Consider the following 18105-nt stretch of genomic DNA (forward strand, 5'->3'; position numbering starts at 1 on the left):
TGAATTATCGTGCTTCGAGTATGGAGGTCTCAATGGAAGAAATTCACAATATTTTATATTTTTGCTACCTGAAAGGGAAAAACGTGTCGAAAGCGACTAAAAAAAATTGTGATGTATACGGGCCGATACTCATTCGGTTAGTGTTGCACAACAGCTGTTCGAGTGATTTTTTTCCAGCTCAATTCCGCCCTTTACTGTGAACAACTCCACTATTTGAATCTGGCGATCGAACAGATGCGACCAGCATTGCTGAATAATAGACAAAATGACGTCATCAAGACAACGCCAGGCTGCACACATCTTTGATGACGCACCACCTTTAGGGCCCGTATCTGGCACCAAGTGACTATTATATGTTCTTGTCTATGACCAATACGATTAAGGGTGCAAATTAGGTCTCAATTGAGGCCTGTGAAAATTGTTTGTCCGATTGTTGTCAATAGGGACAATGGCTTCTATAAGAAGAGCATTATGAAGTTGAATTCTCGTTGGCAACAAGTTATCAAGTAGAACAGAGCATATTTGGCTTAAATGGGAGGATTGTAACACTTCTTATAAAGCATTGAAATAAAGCAAAAAGTACGAAATTACTTTTTCCCAAATCAATTACGTTAATATAGATAGATATTAATTTAAATATATGTGAGTGGTTTTTCTGTAGAGCATTTTAACCAAGGTGACTATATATAGTCAACTTGGTTTTTACTGACGTCATAAATTACATCATAATTAAAGGCGACGCCATATTTATAGTTTATATTTTTACTACATCAAAATCAAATGGACAAATTTCGAATACATCTTGATGAATAATAGAATTAAATCAATGCAATATGTAGGTATTGACTCTATGAAATGGCAAAATTTTGTACAAACATTGTTTTTTTATCGATTAAAGACGAGAAAAATAGAATAATTTGAGAAAAATATATTTCCATTGGGATAATTAATTATATTATTTTAACTTTATCGAAATAAGATGTTATAGTGATGTGATAACATATATTAGGGTCTGATATAAAATAAAACTAGGCATTAGATGGATATATTTTCGATAGAAAGTAAGATATAAGTCTTTTTGTTTGTTGGTCCCGATGTGAACATCTAATTGTTTAGTATTTCCAAGGTTGTGCCCGGTTCAGGCTCAGCGGTTCTATTGGTCCAGGTCTCGGTTCTTTTTTATACGGGCTCAGATTGGTAACAGGGACTTAAAACAAGAGGTTTCGCTAGAAAATTTGGGCCCAGGAAATGATGGAAGATGGAGAATTGATTAGGTAGTCTTTGGTGTTATATGATTTATTAATATATGTAATATATTAATAAATCATATAGTATTGGGTTATTCCACGACAAATCGACTAAAATAAATAAAAGATGTCACCTGACCCTCTCAAATCAGAGTAATTTTTGACACACAAGCTCTAATTTATGAGAAATGTTAAGTGTGCCAAATTTCAGTACAAAATTCGGAGTCGTTCATGAGATGTAGATACTCGTCTCAGTGACTTTTTGGACCAAAATTTAAACGTCGCGTTAATGTGATATGACCAGACACTACTTTTTCTTGTATATTGTTTTATTCAAAAGAGCTAACCTTTTGAAATTTGGTATTCAACTATTTTGAAGTGTGAGGATTCCAAAAACAGAGTCAAAAGTAGAATACTTAAATTTTTATGACATCAATTTTGATATTAAAAGAAAATCTAAAATACGCTAGCAAGTATGTACTTCATCAAAAAAAATTTTATAAAATGCCCACTTTTATTAATGTGAAACTTTGGTGACATGTTTTACATATTTAGGGCTATCAATTTGCCAAAAATCGTGTTGGCTTTTTTATCATAGCTCCCAGGGTGGGATCTCAAAGTTAAGCTACTTTTCCCCGGAAATTTGGTCAATTTTACGTTTGTGTTTATATTTTAAAACTTATTTTATGATTTAAATAGAATGACCAAAGAATACTGAACTACAGTAATTCATAATATTGATTAGAAGTTGAAAAATTTTTAAAAATAGGAGTAGTTTATAGAAAATCACTTGCTTATAAAGTTGGACATAATTTTAAAATTAGTTTGTTCATTCTTTTTTTAGACTTGGAACTGGCGTCCTTTCGCTCTTGTTGCTGCTGTTATCACAATGGTGTTGCTAGAACCTTTTTAGGGGTTTCAAGCCTCCCAAGTTTTTCTTTATTTTTGAAACCCCTATAGTAAGTACATTACTTTACTAATGGTGGTGCAGGTCAGTATAAGTACTGTAAACCTTTTTTGAACCTTTGTCACCATTTTGATGACATTGGTGTTAGATGTTCCTGGTCAATTTTTGCCATAAGCCACGGCAAGTCACCTTGTGATAGAATTGTTGGAACTATGAAAAGGTTGGTAGCATGAGCTAGTCTGCAGCGACCATTAGAAAATCAAATACTTGGCCTAACTTGTTTCTTCAACTTCTGTCGAGATGTAATAGCAGGTATCATGTCGCTTATTTTGATAAAAGTGATGCAGATCAATTGTGAGAAAACATACAGAAGCGGTATGAAGATGCAAAGAACATTCTAGGTACAAGTAACATTAAATATTTTCAGTCAATCTCTGTTAGCAAGAGACTTGCAGAAGAATCTAGTACTACATTAAGCTTGATTTTACTTATCCTCCTCCATTTGTCTCAGTTAAAATATAGCAATTTACTGCTTAGACTTACGACAATTTTATTGATGTCGTGGTTACATATGAAGATGACGAATACAAAGACATAAATATGAAGCTATTACATCCTCATTTTCCATCTTCTTCTTATCATTGCCATCCTTGACATGATGTTTTTGGGTTCCCAATACCTTTTTTTTATTGATAATATTCCGTATCAAACCATTTTTTTTAAACTTACAAACATTTAATACAGAAGGAAGGTTAATATATTTGCCACTTTACAATCATAATTGCCCATATATAATATTAATATATATGTATATATATTTAATAATTAAATATTTCAACACTTCTTTGAACATAATGAAAGAAATGCTTAAAAATACATGACTACTCATCAGTTTAAAAAATATATGGAAGATAACTTCATTAGATAATTAATACATAAAAACTAGCTTGATCCTTATAGTTAATAAAAAAAATGTAAAATTATATTTCATAAATATCAATTTCCTCAAAAGCGGGACGATACATTTCTTAAAGCTCTCAAAATCAACAAATATAGGCATCAAATAATATTAAGCAGCTTCCAAAAGTCTCGGGAATGATTTTGACAAAAACATTATTCATTTTTTTATAAGCACAAATAATGACAACAGCTTTGTAAAATAAAAAACATAATTATATGTTTTTTTCTTCAATGAAAAACCGAGGAGGATTTTTTAAAGAGTCAAATTAAATATGACCCCACTGATAAACTGTCCAACAAGTTATTAATATGATTTTAAATTTGTTTAAATTTTTACATCATATTATATACAAGCTCAGTCAATTTGATAGTGCGGTATTTGAACTTGAAATCGAATTTTTATATCATCAATATAATCAATTTCAGTTGGTGATGCATGGTTCTTAACAAACTAATCACTTTCTTCTTTTCGTTATTATCGCAAGGTGAAGACTTAATTATACAATCCTCTTTAAAAATAATCATGATGACATCTCAGTATCGTGTATGGTCAGTGTTACCAAATAACCAAGGTTGCAAATAACCTATTTTTATCAGGTTCAGTTAACCTTAAAAACCTTAAAAACCGCGGCTCCCAAGGACTTCATCACTTTTATAAATTATAGTACTCAACGGATATGTTTATTATACTGTCGAAATATTGAAAAAAGTATCCCAGTTAGTGATGTTATCGCAACACATATTTAATTAGCAACTACGAAAAGGCCCCCCTCCATTATAATCAAGGTTAATAGAAATACTACCTTGATTATAATATTATTTCCATTTATGGTTCTGAACGTTGATTGGTTGAATATTAATTAGTTAGTTTAGATACAAACAATTCTCAATAATTATTGAAATATATTTCTAGTCAGGAAAATGGGCTAACTACAAACTATTTCTACAGTTTATTTTTGGAGAAATGGTTGCGTGATAAAAATATGTCGTTTATCATAGTTGTCAACATATTATTTTATTTTTGATTTAAGCTCACGAGGATTTAGACAATTTTCACATCCCTAGTAATCACCAATCCTAACCGAAAATTTAAATGTGTATGGCGTATTAATTATATGTGATAAAATCATAAACTAGTATCAATATATTAGGTTATCACATTCATTGAGTACATATCTTGACCATGGAACTACCTAATGCATTAAATTATTATTTAATAATTTATATTACTCAACTTCGTTTAGCCAAAATAGTTAAAATAAAGACATGTCAAACGATTAGATAATTGGATAATAAATTCTGTAAATACTATATATCTATCTCATTTTTATTTGGGATGGGAGTTATTTAATTATGCGCAAATTAATTGCAAGCTAGATGTATGTAATCCTTTAGCATTTGTATTTTGGCAAATATATTAAATTGTCTTTAATTTCAATAAAATCATACTAACTTTTTTATTTTTTTTTATTTCAGGAAATATTTTGTCTCTTTTGGTTATATTTCAAGACATGAAGAGAACTCCATTTAACTCCTATTTGAAAAAGTTATCACTTGTTGATGGAGCTTTTTTAATTTGCTCAATTTTTGATAATGGTTTCTCATCGTTTATTTTGGGCGATTTCCCTGAATGGTATTCAATTTTATATCCTTATGTATTCCATCCACTTAAGGCAGTATTCATGACAGCAAGTATATATATGATTGTAGCAATGGCGATTGACCGTCATTATGCTGTTAAATATCCGATGAAAATTCGCCCAGGAACAGATTTTGCTACATTCATAGTAGCTAGTATCGCAATTTTATATTCATTCCCAAAATATTTTGAATTTAAAATAATCCAAAAGACAGACAAAGAAGGGGATCGATCCTTATACTTTTGGACAACTTCTTTAAATGAAAATTCGAAATATATTGTTTTCAATTCTTACATGGAATTATTGGTCACTGGAGTGATTCCTTTAACGATTCTATGCCTCATCAATACTTCAATTTATCTCAAAATAAGACAAAGTTCCGTTATGACTGGGAAGTATGTAGTAGCTGGTTCGCAAAACTCAGATAGGGTACGTCGAAGGCATTTACTTAAGATTAAAACGGAGAAGTCCATTGGAATTTTACTTGGAATTGTGATGGCCTTTCTGGCTTGTCAATCTCTTCGTCTAATCATCCAACTCTTTGAGATTGTAACTCCTCTTCATGGCTCTGAATTTCATTACGAACATTGCATTAATCAGGGAAAACTTCATGTACCATCATATGTGTTTCTCTTAAGTCATTTTAGCCATTGGCTACTGGTTTTGAACTCGAGTGTAAACATCTTTATTTACTTTTACTCTAGCCAAGCCTTTCAAAAAGGACTATTGAAACTTGGAAAACGACTTTTGAATTACATTTCGACTGCTTTTATTTCGAGGAAATCCTATCAAGTAGGTAATAATTTACAGAAGTTAAGAGATGAAGAGACTCAGGTTTAAACTTTTAATATGTCATGAATGTTTTATGTATATTTATAATAATTAATTTGCAGTTGGTAAGAAATTACTGCGAACAGGGGGGAAAATAAATGCTAATTATGGAATCAATAAATAAACAATAATTGTATATGTTTTAACAATTTATATATTTTTTATGTACTGATATATTATTATTAGATATATGTATACAATACACGTCATGTATGTCTTCATTCCAAGTCATAAGGTCAAAAGACCAAAGCATTTAACTACATATTTTTTTAAATAATATCTTTTTGTCAATACTGATCAAGCAATTAATGATTTATTTGTGAAACTATTGTATTTATGGTATTTGTGTTTTCATAAATGTATTGTCAGGGTTATTTTTTCATATATTCTTTATTAAAATGAAATAAAGCGACGCTAACGGTTTATGTCCTCAGATGTTATTATTGCAAGACATGAAGTATAATTCAATCAGTGACAAAATATAAATATATATATATATACAGGTATATATTTGTGAATGGATATTTCAAATTTCTAGAAACTGCTTGAATTATATATAAAAATAAAACGGATATTTAACATACAAATAAAATAAATAGAAACTTTATGTATTTGTAAATAATTTTTGGGTTGTAACAATATATATATATAATAACGAATCTAATCTCAAATACACATTTAAAGCAAATTCAATGAGATTTTTTATTAACAGATAAATGTAAATAATATATTCCTATATATAACATTCATTAAAAGCGTGGTTTAAATAGAAAATTGAAAAACATTGTCATCTCGTAGAAACATTGAAAAAATTAGGTAAAAAATAGAATAAATATATTTTTTTTCTTTTTTTTTTCTATAAGAAAGTTCTTTTCCAGCACAAAGAATGTGCTCAAACTGTTTGATGCGTTAAAATATTAATTGATCGTTGTGTACTTGACTAAACTCTTGAAATTTCAATATTAAATGAACTTGTTCATAGAATCTCAGTCAGCTATATGAATGGGACGGCGAGCAGTGTCAACTGGTATCGAATGAAGAACTTCATCTAATAGCTGCAAAGCCCGATGTAAATGCACTTCAATCCAACACGGTGTATCTTTGATTGATTTTCGATTGTAGTCGGGACCCCAACCTTTAACAAATGAGAGACGCAGAATGCATAGTCTTCTTAAGTCATCAACTCCAATACCAGCAGCTGCAGATAAAGAGATAGCTGGTGCTATACCTCCAACTGATTGAGGACCAGGTAAATGGCCTGCGACAGCTGCCGCTTGAGCTGCAGCAGCGGCATTTGCAGTGGCAGCTTGTTGCTGCATTTGATGATAACATTGTCTTAAATCGAATACCTGAAATAGAGTTTTATGTTGAAGTTCCCAAGAATCAATGTTATATTTTTCAAACCTTTGTGTAGGCAAGAGGATAAATTTTATGCACAGCATCACCAGGAGATCTTCCAGCTTCCCGGTCTAGATAATAGCTCTGAACGAATACCGAATGATCTGATTGGCAGCGAATCCATACATCTCCTTCACCCTGCAAATCAAGTTGAATACCCTTGCCAATATGCATGCGAGCCCGTTCGCTTGCTTCAGTTCGATGAACATTGCTTAATGCGCCAAGACAAAATCTGTTCCCCCCAGAGGGATCAACATAACCATCTACAGTTACTGAGCGCCATGCACTAGGTACTTTAAATGTTTCACCAACCTATGGAAATAATTATCAATCAAGTATAAACTACACATTATATTTAAATTTTGTAACCAAAATTGAGAAACTCAATTGGTTCAATTACTATGTTTATATTCATATATATGCACCAAATTATTGCAAAATTCCTCACACAATAATAAAAAAATTGAATAAACGGAAGAATTACGATACATTTAAAATGTAATTAAGCATCTAAATAATAACACACAAAATATATAGATACTACATAGAGAAAAAACAGCATGTTCTAGTATAGAACAGTCATTACCTGAAAAACTCATTGAATAAAATATTGTTCTATTCGCGTTAAATAAATATCATAACAAATTTTTGTCTCAAAATTCTTTATTATTATCCGAAGGGTAATCAAACCCCAATAAAAAATAAATGGAATCCAAAAATATTAAAAAGTAATCCATTCGTAGATATTACTATAACATAGCTGGGAAAAACTAAAAGGTGTAAAAATGATACTTTTTTGTTGGCCTTCAAATAGTATCTTTCTAAAAAAACAGATCGTAAAATTCTAATAATTATTCTGAGTGCATGTTGGTATGTATCATTGCACCCTTGTTTAAAGGAAATTATAAGGTTTAGAGAAGAAAAAAGAAGAGCTCAAAAATTCATTTAAGTCAAAAGATTTTGGATTTCTTAATGTCCCGGGCAATGCTAGGCAAACCTACTCTAGTTCATATATTTTTTTTAAATTCAACCTTACTCATAGTAATGCTAATACTAGTGTTGAGTTCGGTTTTAAAATCCTAGACCGGTCTGACACCATTATGGTTTTTAGTGAAGCGAACTAATTAGGTCCGTTAAAGAAGTTCGTTCCGGAATGGTCTCAAAGAAAAAGTCAGTCAAGATCGGTTCCATTTAAATTCTGTCTAAGACCGATTCTATAGATGAATTATTGAATGATATCATCTTAAAATCAAAATTATGAGCATCAGCAAAATATCGCCATATCAAGTAAAATGTGTTGCATAAATCAAGAATTTATATAACACATATATAAGGATAGTAGAGACAATCGGTCCATAGATTGAGGCCGAAAAAATGGATCTACGATTCGAAAACAATTAGATTTCGATTTACGGTCTGGAACGAACTATTAGTCTAAATCGGGCTAGAAAAAATACTTTGCTTAGACGAGTCTCAACACTAGCTTATTAGTAATAATATTCAGAAATGCAGTCCTATATGTATTTTCTGTCACTATAGACAAAAAAAAAAAAGATAAATTTAAGGAAAATTAACACAACTTTTATTGATTTGAATGAATTAATATCGATCAAATTAAACGTATAATTTAATTATCCTTGAATTTTGTTTTGCTTTGTTTCATTAACGAATATAACTATCCTTTATAAAAACAAATTACTTTTTTTCCAAGATATGCTATTTTTATTATTAAGATATCAAGATAATTCATTGTTATTAGTAAATAAACAATTGGTTCGGTACAAATAATCATAATATCTCATATGTAATACCCATATGTAGCACATAAAATGTAATATCAAAAATATAACCATTAACAATTGTTAAAATTGTTTAATTATATAAAACCCAATGTGGCAAATCTAAATTACAACAGCTACCATTTCAAACTTGAGACATGTTAGATAACCAATGAAATAATGTACTTAACTCGAATAGGGAAGGAATAATTATATTTAATAAAAGAGATATGAAGAAGTTTGTATTATTACCTGGGTGTCAAGTTCAAAATAAGCTATAGAACACCAAAATTCAGGCATCGGGCTTTTAGAGATAGGGCATGCTGATTCTTGCGCTTGTGAACTACGATACCATTCATTACCAGGATGAGATCCCATTAAATTATTTGCTGGATATCTCAATGTTCCTCCAGTAGAAGACCAATTTGCCTGATGGTGTTGATTCATGATCGGAGACGAGGCTGTAGAAGTCGAAGAAACAGTTCTTGGGATAGCTCCATTTTGTTGTTGTGGTTGCTGTTGTTGTTGTTGGCGATTCCCATTTTGAGAAGACTGTTGAGTTTGATTATTCCCACTGGAAGAAGGGTCGCTGGAAGGTGTTGAAGAGCCGTTTGCTGACTGATTCGAATCTTGTTGAGGTGGTTGAGGAGGCGTAAAAAATGTTGTATCATTGGAAGGCCAGTCAGATCGATTATCTGATTCAACGTCCATCCAGTTAGGTGCGGAATTACATTGATCTTCTGAATTATAGAGGGCAGGAATATTTTGTCCTTGAATATTAAGTCCAGACAAATCAATGCCCGGATTCACTACACGTTCATAATGATAAGGATTGACACAAACTGAGTCCACCTAGAAGAATAAAGTATAAGTACTTTGATAAGGTAATTAATTTGAAATATATATTTGGATATTCGGTGAGTGGCTTTAAAATCTAAACTTTAAGTATGGTAGGGTCTACTTTGAGTCGATTTAAATTACATTGATTGTCTTTAATAATAAATATAATGTCAACAAAGATTGTTAGCAAGGCACATATTTGGTTTCTTCTTTTTGAAAATGACAAACATGATAAAGGAGACTGAATAAATGTGAAACAAAAATGTGTTGATTCCATTTTCAAATTATTTACCGTTGGAAAGACTATCTCTATCAGTTTAGAAAACATTCTAGTTGCACTACTGAGGCCATAGCAGAGAACATTAAATTGAAAATACTTTGATCCCCATTTGAAAATAAGGATTTTTCTGTGATCCTTGTGAATAAAAACGAATGGCATGCATCCATGATATCAATAGAGCATAGAAAAAACTTAATTTATAAGATGTTTTAATTTTAAATTTAGAGTGTACTTTAAAGCAATTAAGAGGTATAAGATTAACTATTAGTCTCATTCGCTTTTTTTATTTACGTTTAACTGCAAAAATGTTTGAACATACTTTATGGTAAAACAATGAAATATCCTGAACAGGAAAAATAGCCCCCTTTTCGAGGAAAGAACGAACTTTTGGTATTGATTGCTAATTACACTTCATCCTTTAGAAAGAGAGTTTCCACTATTAAGTAACTCTTAGGTCACTGATAATGAATTGTTTAAGTCTTGGTCCTAAACATAAATGGATAAAAGGGAAAGAAGAAGTGAAATATAGGAATACAAATTGACAATATAGTTATGCCAAGTTAAATCCCTCATTTTTATTTTTACATTATATTATATCCATTAAAATCTTCTTTGAAAATTTCAATATCATAGCTCAAATAGTTATTTTAATTCAAAAATCAAATTAATGAAACTTTCGCTAAATAAAAATAAACTCGTCTTTTATGTCCAATTCAGTATAATAATTGCAATAAAACCTTATGGTCCCAGAAGGGTTAACAGTCAAGAAAGATGGTTAGCAAGGAACAAGTTTGGTTTCTTGTTTTTGAAAATGACTTGCATGATACGAATTTGACAAAACATGAGAATTGAGACTGAATAGATAAGAGGCAAAAATGGCTTGATTCCATTTTCAACTTATTAATAGTTGAAATGAATGAAAGTGTTGGCCGTAAATAGGTAAGTGAAAATGGTCGAAATCCTTGTGATCAAGCTTTTATTTAAAAGTATAAGTTGGTAACCTGCAAGATATTAGTGTTCTCATTTATTATTTCTCCCTATATTTAAAATTTAAACTTATTAGCGAAACATGAGCATAATTTTTTTTATATGATATATACATAAAGCGGTTCACTTTAGACTTCGTATTCAAAGTCAAAGATGAGTTAGGATAACCAAGAATTTTGGCTATAGGTTAAAAGCTCTATTTTATTTAAGAGACTTCTATTGACTTAATTCGTCAATTTCTGCCTATTTTATTGTGATGATCAATTGTAACTACTTTGATAGTGCAATTTGAGACACACCGAAAGAGTAAATAAGAATAATTTGTGGAAGATTACAAATATAATCCAGACTCAATATTGAAAAAAATCATTCTAGCTCGTTTTTGGTGTTGACGGGCCACATCGCTAGTCATAAATGAAGGGAAAAGGATAAGAAGATATATATCGGACCTTGAGGTCGAATGCAAATTGACAGTATTTGACTTGTTTAAGTTCATTTTTATGAAGATCCGGCCATCGCCATATCCTGGAGTAGATGACATGAGGGAATCCTTTCCTGCCAGCCACTTGGAGTCTTCCGTCCAAAGTTCTCTGAATGGTGACACATTTGGTGGGATGTGCTCCGTTGGTCGTGATGGCCGTAATGAGCGAGTCCAACTCTTCCCTCTTCTCTTTGAGCTTCTTGACGAGGGATTCGATGGCTCTCTTGCTAAAAGACTCCGTTTCTCCTCCCTGGCGATGACACATCAAGCTATGCACGATACTTAAGCAGGCATCTGCAGAAGTTGGAGCACCAGAACCTCCACTTCCACCACCGCCTCCCCCACTCATCCCACACACTCTAGATGCACAAGTCACACTCCACGTCCACTACACAACCTTCCACACTTCCACCCAAAAATACGAGATCAATGATCATCCACAACTTCCAAACTTAATTCCTACATTCACTAATCAACGACAACGATAACTCCATTCTTCAGTCTTTCTTTTTCTTTCCTCAAGAGCTCATTATTTCCTTCATAGAGCAAAAATTAGAGAGAGAGGTGACAAGGACTGCCAAAAACTGCTACATTCCCTTCAGCTGTTAACTTTGGTATGCAGGCTTTCTTGCTTTGACTTAAGTACAAAATAATTTTCTCATATTAATTGTAATAGATACATATCTTGAAACAATGTATATTGTACAAAATATATGTGCTTCATTATAAAAATTGTGTTAAATTAAAAATATATAGAATATGTTTTATACATTTGAAATGATAATTATTTAATGGTTAAACTTTCTCATATAAAAAATTTAATAACTTTTTGAAATGGGTAATGGGTTTAAGTTTCAATTTATTGAATTTATTATTAATATATATTAAAAAAAATTATTTTGCACAATAGTCAAGCATAAAAAGAGTGCGCTCCATATTCATTTCGGTGTTCCCTTCTTTAGTCGCTATAGTATTTTGCCGAAACAGCCATCAATTTAATAGGCTGATGCATGTTCAAGATTTTGTATGTTGGCGCACGACATATTATGTATTAGTAGACCAAGCACAACAGCTGCAATATACTTCTTCAGATCAGAATATTTATTGTCTATCTGCCTAACTAAGCCTACCAGCCAACTAAAAATCCTTGTCACCTCTATAAATTTCTTTCTCTATGGCTCATTCTTTTCCTTTATTCCCTCATTCCATTCCTCAACTTCTTTTCTTTTCTATTTCTTATTTTTCTCTTTTCTTCAATTCAGCTAGCAGCAGCTTCTTACTTCTTCTTCTTCTTCTCTTTCCTGTTCTAGTCTTTAACCATTATTTATTAATTATTATTAATATATGTGCAGGAGGTCCCCGCATAAAGCGACTTCAGACACCGCGGATTTCGCATTACGTGTTGTTTGAAATTATTCTGACTGCTCGTATAGAGTGGTATATTCCCCTAATATCGCGTTTTTACATGTCATGATAATAAATTATAAAAAACTATATATTGAGTATAACAATAATTTTTTAGTTGTTGATAAGTTTTGTTGATGTGTCTATATATTCATATAATAGAATTGTTAAATTTAGCATAAGAAGGAGTGTCCTGTAAGTATTTGATATGAAAGACTTACAACTTTTGGTTATAACTTACTATATAAACATACATTCAAAAAGTTTGCTGAATAAATATCGGTTAAATTTTACAGTATTGAAATGACAGGATTAATCAAGTAAATACCCGATTAAGATTAAATTTTGCAAGTTTTTAACCTTAGGCATTCATTATTTTTAATAATTTATGATGAAATAAATGTTTTTATTGTTCTAACCATACTATATAAAAAAAGGAAAAATAGTGAAAAGTGGACTTTGAAAAATAATTTATCCTAGTACTTAAAAGTCACGGTTCAACGCAGATTTCACATTACGCATATTTTTCTTATTCCCAAAAACCGCACTAAGCGGGAACCCCCTCCATATGTATCAGTATAAATATATATATTGTATTCTATGTTGATCATTTTCATTTATAAACGATAACAAAAGATGGATTCTCTTCTTCATCACTTTAATTTAGAGTTCAGTTTCAATCTAGCTCTCTCTCTCTTTATATTCCTAAGGAGAAATAGCCACTAGCTAGATAAAACTTTAATAAAACAACGTAGCGAACAAAAGACCACGTGAGCAATATTTGTACAAGGTAATGCGCCGTAGCGACACTTTTTTTTTGTCCGCTAAGGTCATTTAGTACTACCTATTATTATCTATTAGAACTCATTGGTATTACTCTATTACAATATATATTCTGCGAGGCGGAAAAAGTTGCTAATACAACATTACTAATTAGGAAAAATGAGTGAGAGTGAATTTCATCTTTTGTATCATAAAAAGCGACATCTTGCGTGCCAAAAAATAACTCTATGACCATGAATCTCCTCAAACAGACAGTCGTATTTCGCTGCTTTGTTTTAAAGGTTTAGCCAGTGGTGTGCGCAGCAGTTTCATGTGCTGAATCGCATTAACACCGGCCGGGGAGATACCAAAATAGAGAAAAGAATATTTCGATTTCGTGCTCTGTTGTAATTGACAGACTATTAAATATAGAAGCGATCCATGGCGTCCGAACAAGCTGGAATAGAAGAGGATGCATCGGATCTCCAGTTTCCAACGGAATTTGAGGATCCCGAGACAAAGACACTCCTCATCTCCGAAGTGCATATCCTCCTGGAACATCGTCAAAAGCAAAATGATGCTGCTGAAGAGGAACAAGAATTTTCTGAGGTTTTCATGAAAACACTGAATTATACACAGAGATTTGCTAAATTTCGTAACTTGGACAACATAGCGAGTATCCGATCCGTCTTAACACAGAAAAAACTACATAAATTCGAATTGGCAGCATTAGCAAATTTGTGTCCTGATTCACCCGAGGAAGCACGAAGTCTTATCCCCAGTTTGGAAGGACGCTTCGATGACGAGGAACTCTCAGTTTTACTCGATGATATTCAAACTAAAAGGAGCTTTCAGTGTTAATTCCTTTCATTTCAATATTTGCATTTTCAATTTTGTTACTAAATATTTATTAATTATAATAATTGACGGATAAAAAGACTCTTCCCGCTTCAAAGTTAAATATAACTTACAATTTATTCATCATTTGATTCCTATTTGCTTATCCTTTGTATAATATCAAGTTATGAATTATTGTTTTTTTTTAACTACAGAATCCCAATGTTTATTCGATATGTGTAGCACATCCAAAATATTGATAATTGAACCCTTTTATGGCGGATCACATAAACAGCTCATTCAGTTCCTGGAAAGTGTAGTTCCAGTCGCATATCTAGCTACTTTAACACCGAAAAAATGGCATTGGAGAGCTCGTACTGGAGCACTGGCTTTATCACAAAGTATTCCTTCAGAGAAATTTACTCACTTGTTTGCATCCTCAGTTCTTAACTTGGCAGAGTTGATCGCGCTAAGGCAAGATTTAAGTTCTTCAAAAAAAATATTATACTTTCACGAAAATCAACTCATTTATCCTATTCAAAATGAACACGTTCGCGATTTCCAATATGGTTATAATCAAATTATCTCTTCACTTTGTGCAGACGTCATTCTATTCAATTCTGAGTATAATATGTTATCGTTCCTTGATGGCATTGATGGCTTTCTATCTAAGCAACCCGACTATAAAATTAAGAATTTGAAGCACCAACTTCAAGGAAAATGTTCAGTTCTTTATTTCCCAGTCAATTTTCCTTCATTGAATGTTCAGAGAGAGCTGACACCAAAGTCAGTGCGGATAGTTTGGCCTCATCGTTGGGAGCACGATAAGAATCCTACTTCATTTTTTAATGTACTGTATAGGCTACATGATGAGGGACATGATTTCAAAATCTCTGTATTAGGAGAAACCTATACAGATGTTCCACGCATATTTGAGGAAGCCCGACTGAAATTGGTGGATCATATTGTCAACTGGGGGTTTGTCTCAAGTAAGGATAAATACTATCAAATTTTGATTAATGAATCAGATGTTGTTGTATCAACTGCAAATCATGAATTTTTTGGAGTTGCTGTTGTAGAGGCGGCTTATCTTGGATGTTATCCACTTGTTCCTAACAGACTCGTCTACCCGGAGTTATTTCCAAAAAAATACCTTTATTCTACCGATAATCAACTTTATAAAAGGCTAAGAGAGTTTTGTAAGAAGCCTCATCTAACGAGACAAGGTATCGACATGGATTTCGAAAAGTACTCAGCAACAGGTTTGCAGTCAAAATATCAAAATATTTTTTCTTGCCCCGATAGCTAATTGTTAAAAAAGTACCTTACATTGCCATAGTAAAATGTTAATTGTTTTTAATTTAATAAATAAGAATCCTATTGCAATCTTGAAATCCATTAAAAATGTGAATTTTAACTGATTGCTTATTAACTGAATTGATTCTATTCAAATTAGATATACTTAATTTATGTTGCCGCATTTTATTAATTTAATTTTTTTTTTCAAGATTGGAATATGATTACAAGTATTATCATTATTATCTCGGCCCGTGGGGTCCAAATTGTAAGTTTATTATTAATTAAATCAGTGTCATATTTTTTGAAGTAAATATATTTTATATTGTATTCTTTAAATTACTTGTACCTTACAAATTATCCTTTAATTATGATGTCTGAATTTTATAATTGTGGGGGGGAAAATTTTGGAGAAAAGTAAAGAAATGAGATTAAAAATTAACTTAACTATAGCACTGTTAGAGTTCAAAACTATCTCACTTGACTAATTTAGGTGAATGCAAACTTTTTGAAGGTTGAGAATATAAAGTCGATTTCTGGGGCATCCACTACACTCTCACCACTATGACTAATTTAGGAAGTTGGTTAATGACTCTTTTTTATCATAAACTTAAAGATAAGTCAGAGTTTTCTTGTGCAAATATATATATTGTCATCAATGCAAACGTGGATTAATCATACATTTTTCTTTTTTTTGTTTCCATATTTGATGTAATGCATACGACTTTCTGAATCTTGAATTGCACACCACCAACTGGAGGTAGATATTGAGGGTGTTGTGTTACATAATATATTGATACTAGGTGACGATATTAAGGTTATTAAGACACAAACATGGCGAAAAATAATCTTGACTTTTAATTTTGCCGCGAACATTTTTACGGCCAGGTAATTTTGTCTCGAAGAGATTTTGCCACTATTTCGCCTCCTTTTTATGTTTTTATATTATCGGTTCGAACTTTACTGTCGCTCGATAAGATTAATTATATAGCTGGAAGAAGAAAAAAAAGTAAAATAGTGAGGAGCAATTAATAAATATCATAAGGAAGGAATAGTCAATGGGTTCCAATTCTATCTGGAGGAGCAAAGTTTCAATTACGGAACACGTTATAGTAAAAAACATCATTTTTGATGATGAATTCCTCTCGGTCACTCATATGAACTTTGTACAATTATAAAGCTATGATATTTGTCGTAGTTGTGATTTTATATGAACATCACGTGGTATCTTAGGCAATATATACTTGGGATAATATTTGGAATTCCAAAAAATGATGAATCGATGTACGTATAAACCAATTTATGTAAATGAAGGAAGAAGAACATTAGCGAGTTATTCTTAGCATGTATATTTGAAAAAGGAACATGGCAAGTTTGCAATGATAATAAATAAATCACTAGGTCAAACATTTGAAAAAAATGCTTTATATTTAACAAAATCAATATTTTCACATAATTAATTATATGATTGTCAAAAGGGAATACAGGTTTGATTATATTTACCAAATCCCTATAAGAAGAGTTACATCACAAGATTTCAGTGCCCCCTTGTGACATATGGCATGGCCCAAAAAGAACTTAATACAATAAATGAATACTAAAAAAATAATTTTATTGAGCTTAACTATTATGAAAAAATGGAATCATTACTTTAAGAATAATTTCTTTAACTTACTTAATTTCGTATTCTTCGTCTTCCAAAAGTAGAAGAAGCTATTCTATTTTCTTTGATAATCGTAGTTTGCATTCATAAATGTATGTGCATTCTTATTCTAACATACTCAGAAACGGTAAAAAATAAAATTTTATGACATTTGGCGACATTTATAGACGACTTAATTAATGAAACCGCTACTTCAGTTAACTAACTGAAGTGAATTATCAATGGTTTTATTAGACCAATTTTTGGAATGTGAAGACTTGCAAATTAAAAATTTTTATATGGTTTGAATTAAATACCGAAGAGAGGCGCATTTTTAAAGACTAAAACTTTGAATATGCGTACGAAATTTTGACATCATTTTCCCTCAACTTTTTCTTTAATTACTTTATTTCTGCTTCATAGACTCCAAGTTGGATTTGTATGTTGGTATTTATTTCCTTTAAATGTTTTACCTCAGGAGAAATATCTGTAATACATAAAATTATTATTTTCTAAGGGTAAAGTAACTAATGCAAAATGCTTCGTCCCAAAAATTATAAACACCGTTATACAATCCCTTATGTAAATTGGTTTATTATATATAATATGACAAAAAATTGGGCGGAGGACTTGTACTCACTACATGTGAGTAATGACCAAACATAATTTCCAGTACATCAATACATACAAAATGGTACAGAAATAGAATCCCATTAACGTAATATAATTAAGAGTATTTTGTGGAGATATCTCGATATTGGAAACGAAGTATGAATTATAATGGTACAAAGACAATTTAGAAATTTTTTCAAATA

The 18105-nt window shown here is 31.4% G+C and overlaps 4 protein-coding genes across 6 annotated transcripts in view; 3 read left to right on the plus strand and 1 right to left on the minus strand.

Annotated features, from left to right (window-relative positions):
• The window catches only part of LOC121121480 (FMRFamide receptor-like), an 84544-nt gene extending 78534 nt beyond the window's left edge, over nt 1–6010 (plus strand). For 2 of the 3 annotated variants that reach the window (XM_071889905.1, XM_040716426.2), the window contains one exon: nt 4591–6010. In XM_071889905.1, coding sequence (XP_071746006.1) covers nt 4591–5594 — 1004 coding nt within the window. In that variant the 3' untranslated portion in view covers nt 5595–6010. The remainder of the gene's footprint in view (nt 1–4590) is intronic. The other variant, XM_071889904.1, reaches the window with a different exon arrangement.
• Nucleotides 6001–11967, minus strand: Med (Smad/Smad4 homolog Medea). Its single transcript, XM_040716425.2, has 4 exons — nt 11318–11967; nt 9014–9613; nt 6990–7295; nt 6001–6934 (listed from the first exon to the last, which is right to left on the minus strand). Exons 1-4 carry the CDS (start codon nt 11696–11698, stop codon nt 6572–6574), a joined length of 1650 nt encoding a protein of 549 aa, XP_040572359.1. The 5' UTR covers nt 11699–11967; the 3' UTR covers nt 6001–6571.
• A 908-nt stretch (nt 11968–12875) lies between these two features.
• On the plus strand, nt 12876–15987 carry Polr2D (RNA polymerase II subunit D). Its single transcript, XM_071889906.1, has one exon. The coding sequence runs from the start codon at nt 13957–13959 to the stop codon at nt 14374–14376; it is 420 nt and encodes a 139-aa protein (XP_071746007.1). The 5' UTR covers nt 12876–13956; the 3' UTR covers nt 14377–15987.
• On the plus strand, nt 14540–15893 carry LOC121121482 (tRNA-queuosine alpha-mannosyltransferase). The gene has a single exon (XM_040716427.2). The coding sequence runs from the start codon at nt 14540–14542 to the stop codon at nt 15659–15661; it is 1122 nt and encodes a 373-aa protein (XP_040572361.2). The 3' UTR covers nt 15662–15893.
• Nucleotides 15988–18105: the final 2118 nt, after the last annotated feature.

This window comes from Lepeophtheirus salmonis, chromosome 7 (genome assembly GCF_016086655.4).
Source record: "Lepeophtheirus salmonis chromosome 7, UVic_Lsal_1.4, whole genome shotgun sequence".
In the NCBI taxonomy this organism is placed as follows: domain Eukaryota; kingdom Metazoa; phylum Arthropoda; class Copepoda; order Siphonostomatoida; family Caligidae; genus Lepeophtheirus; species Lepeophtheirus salmonis.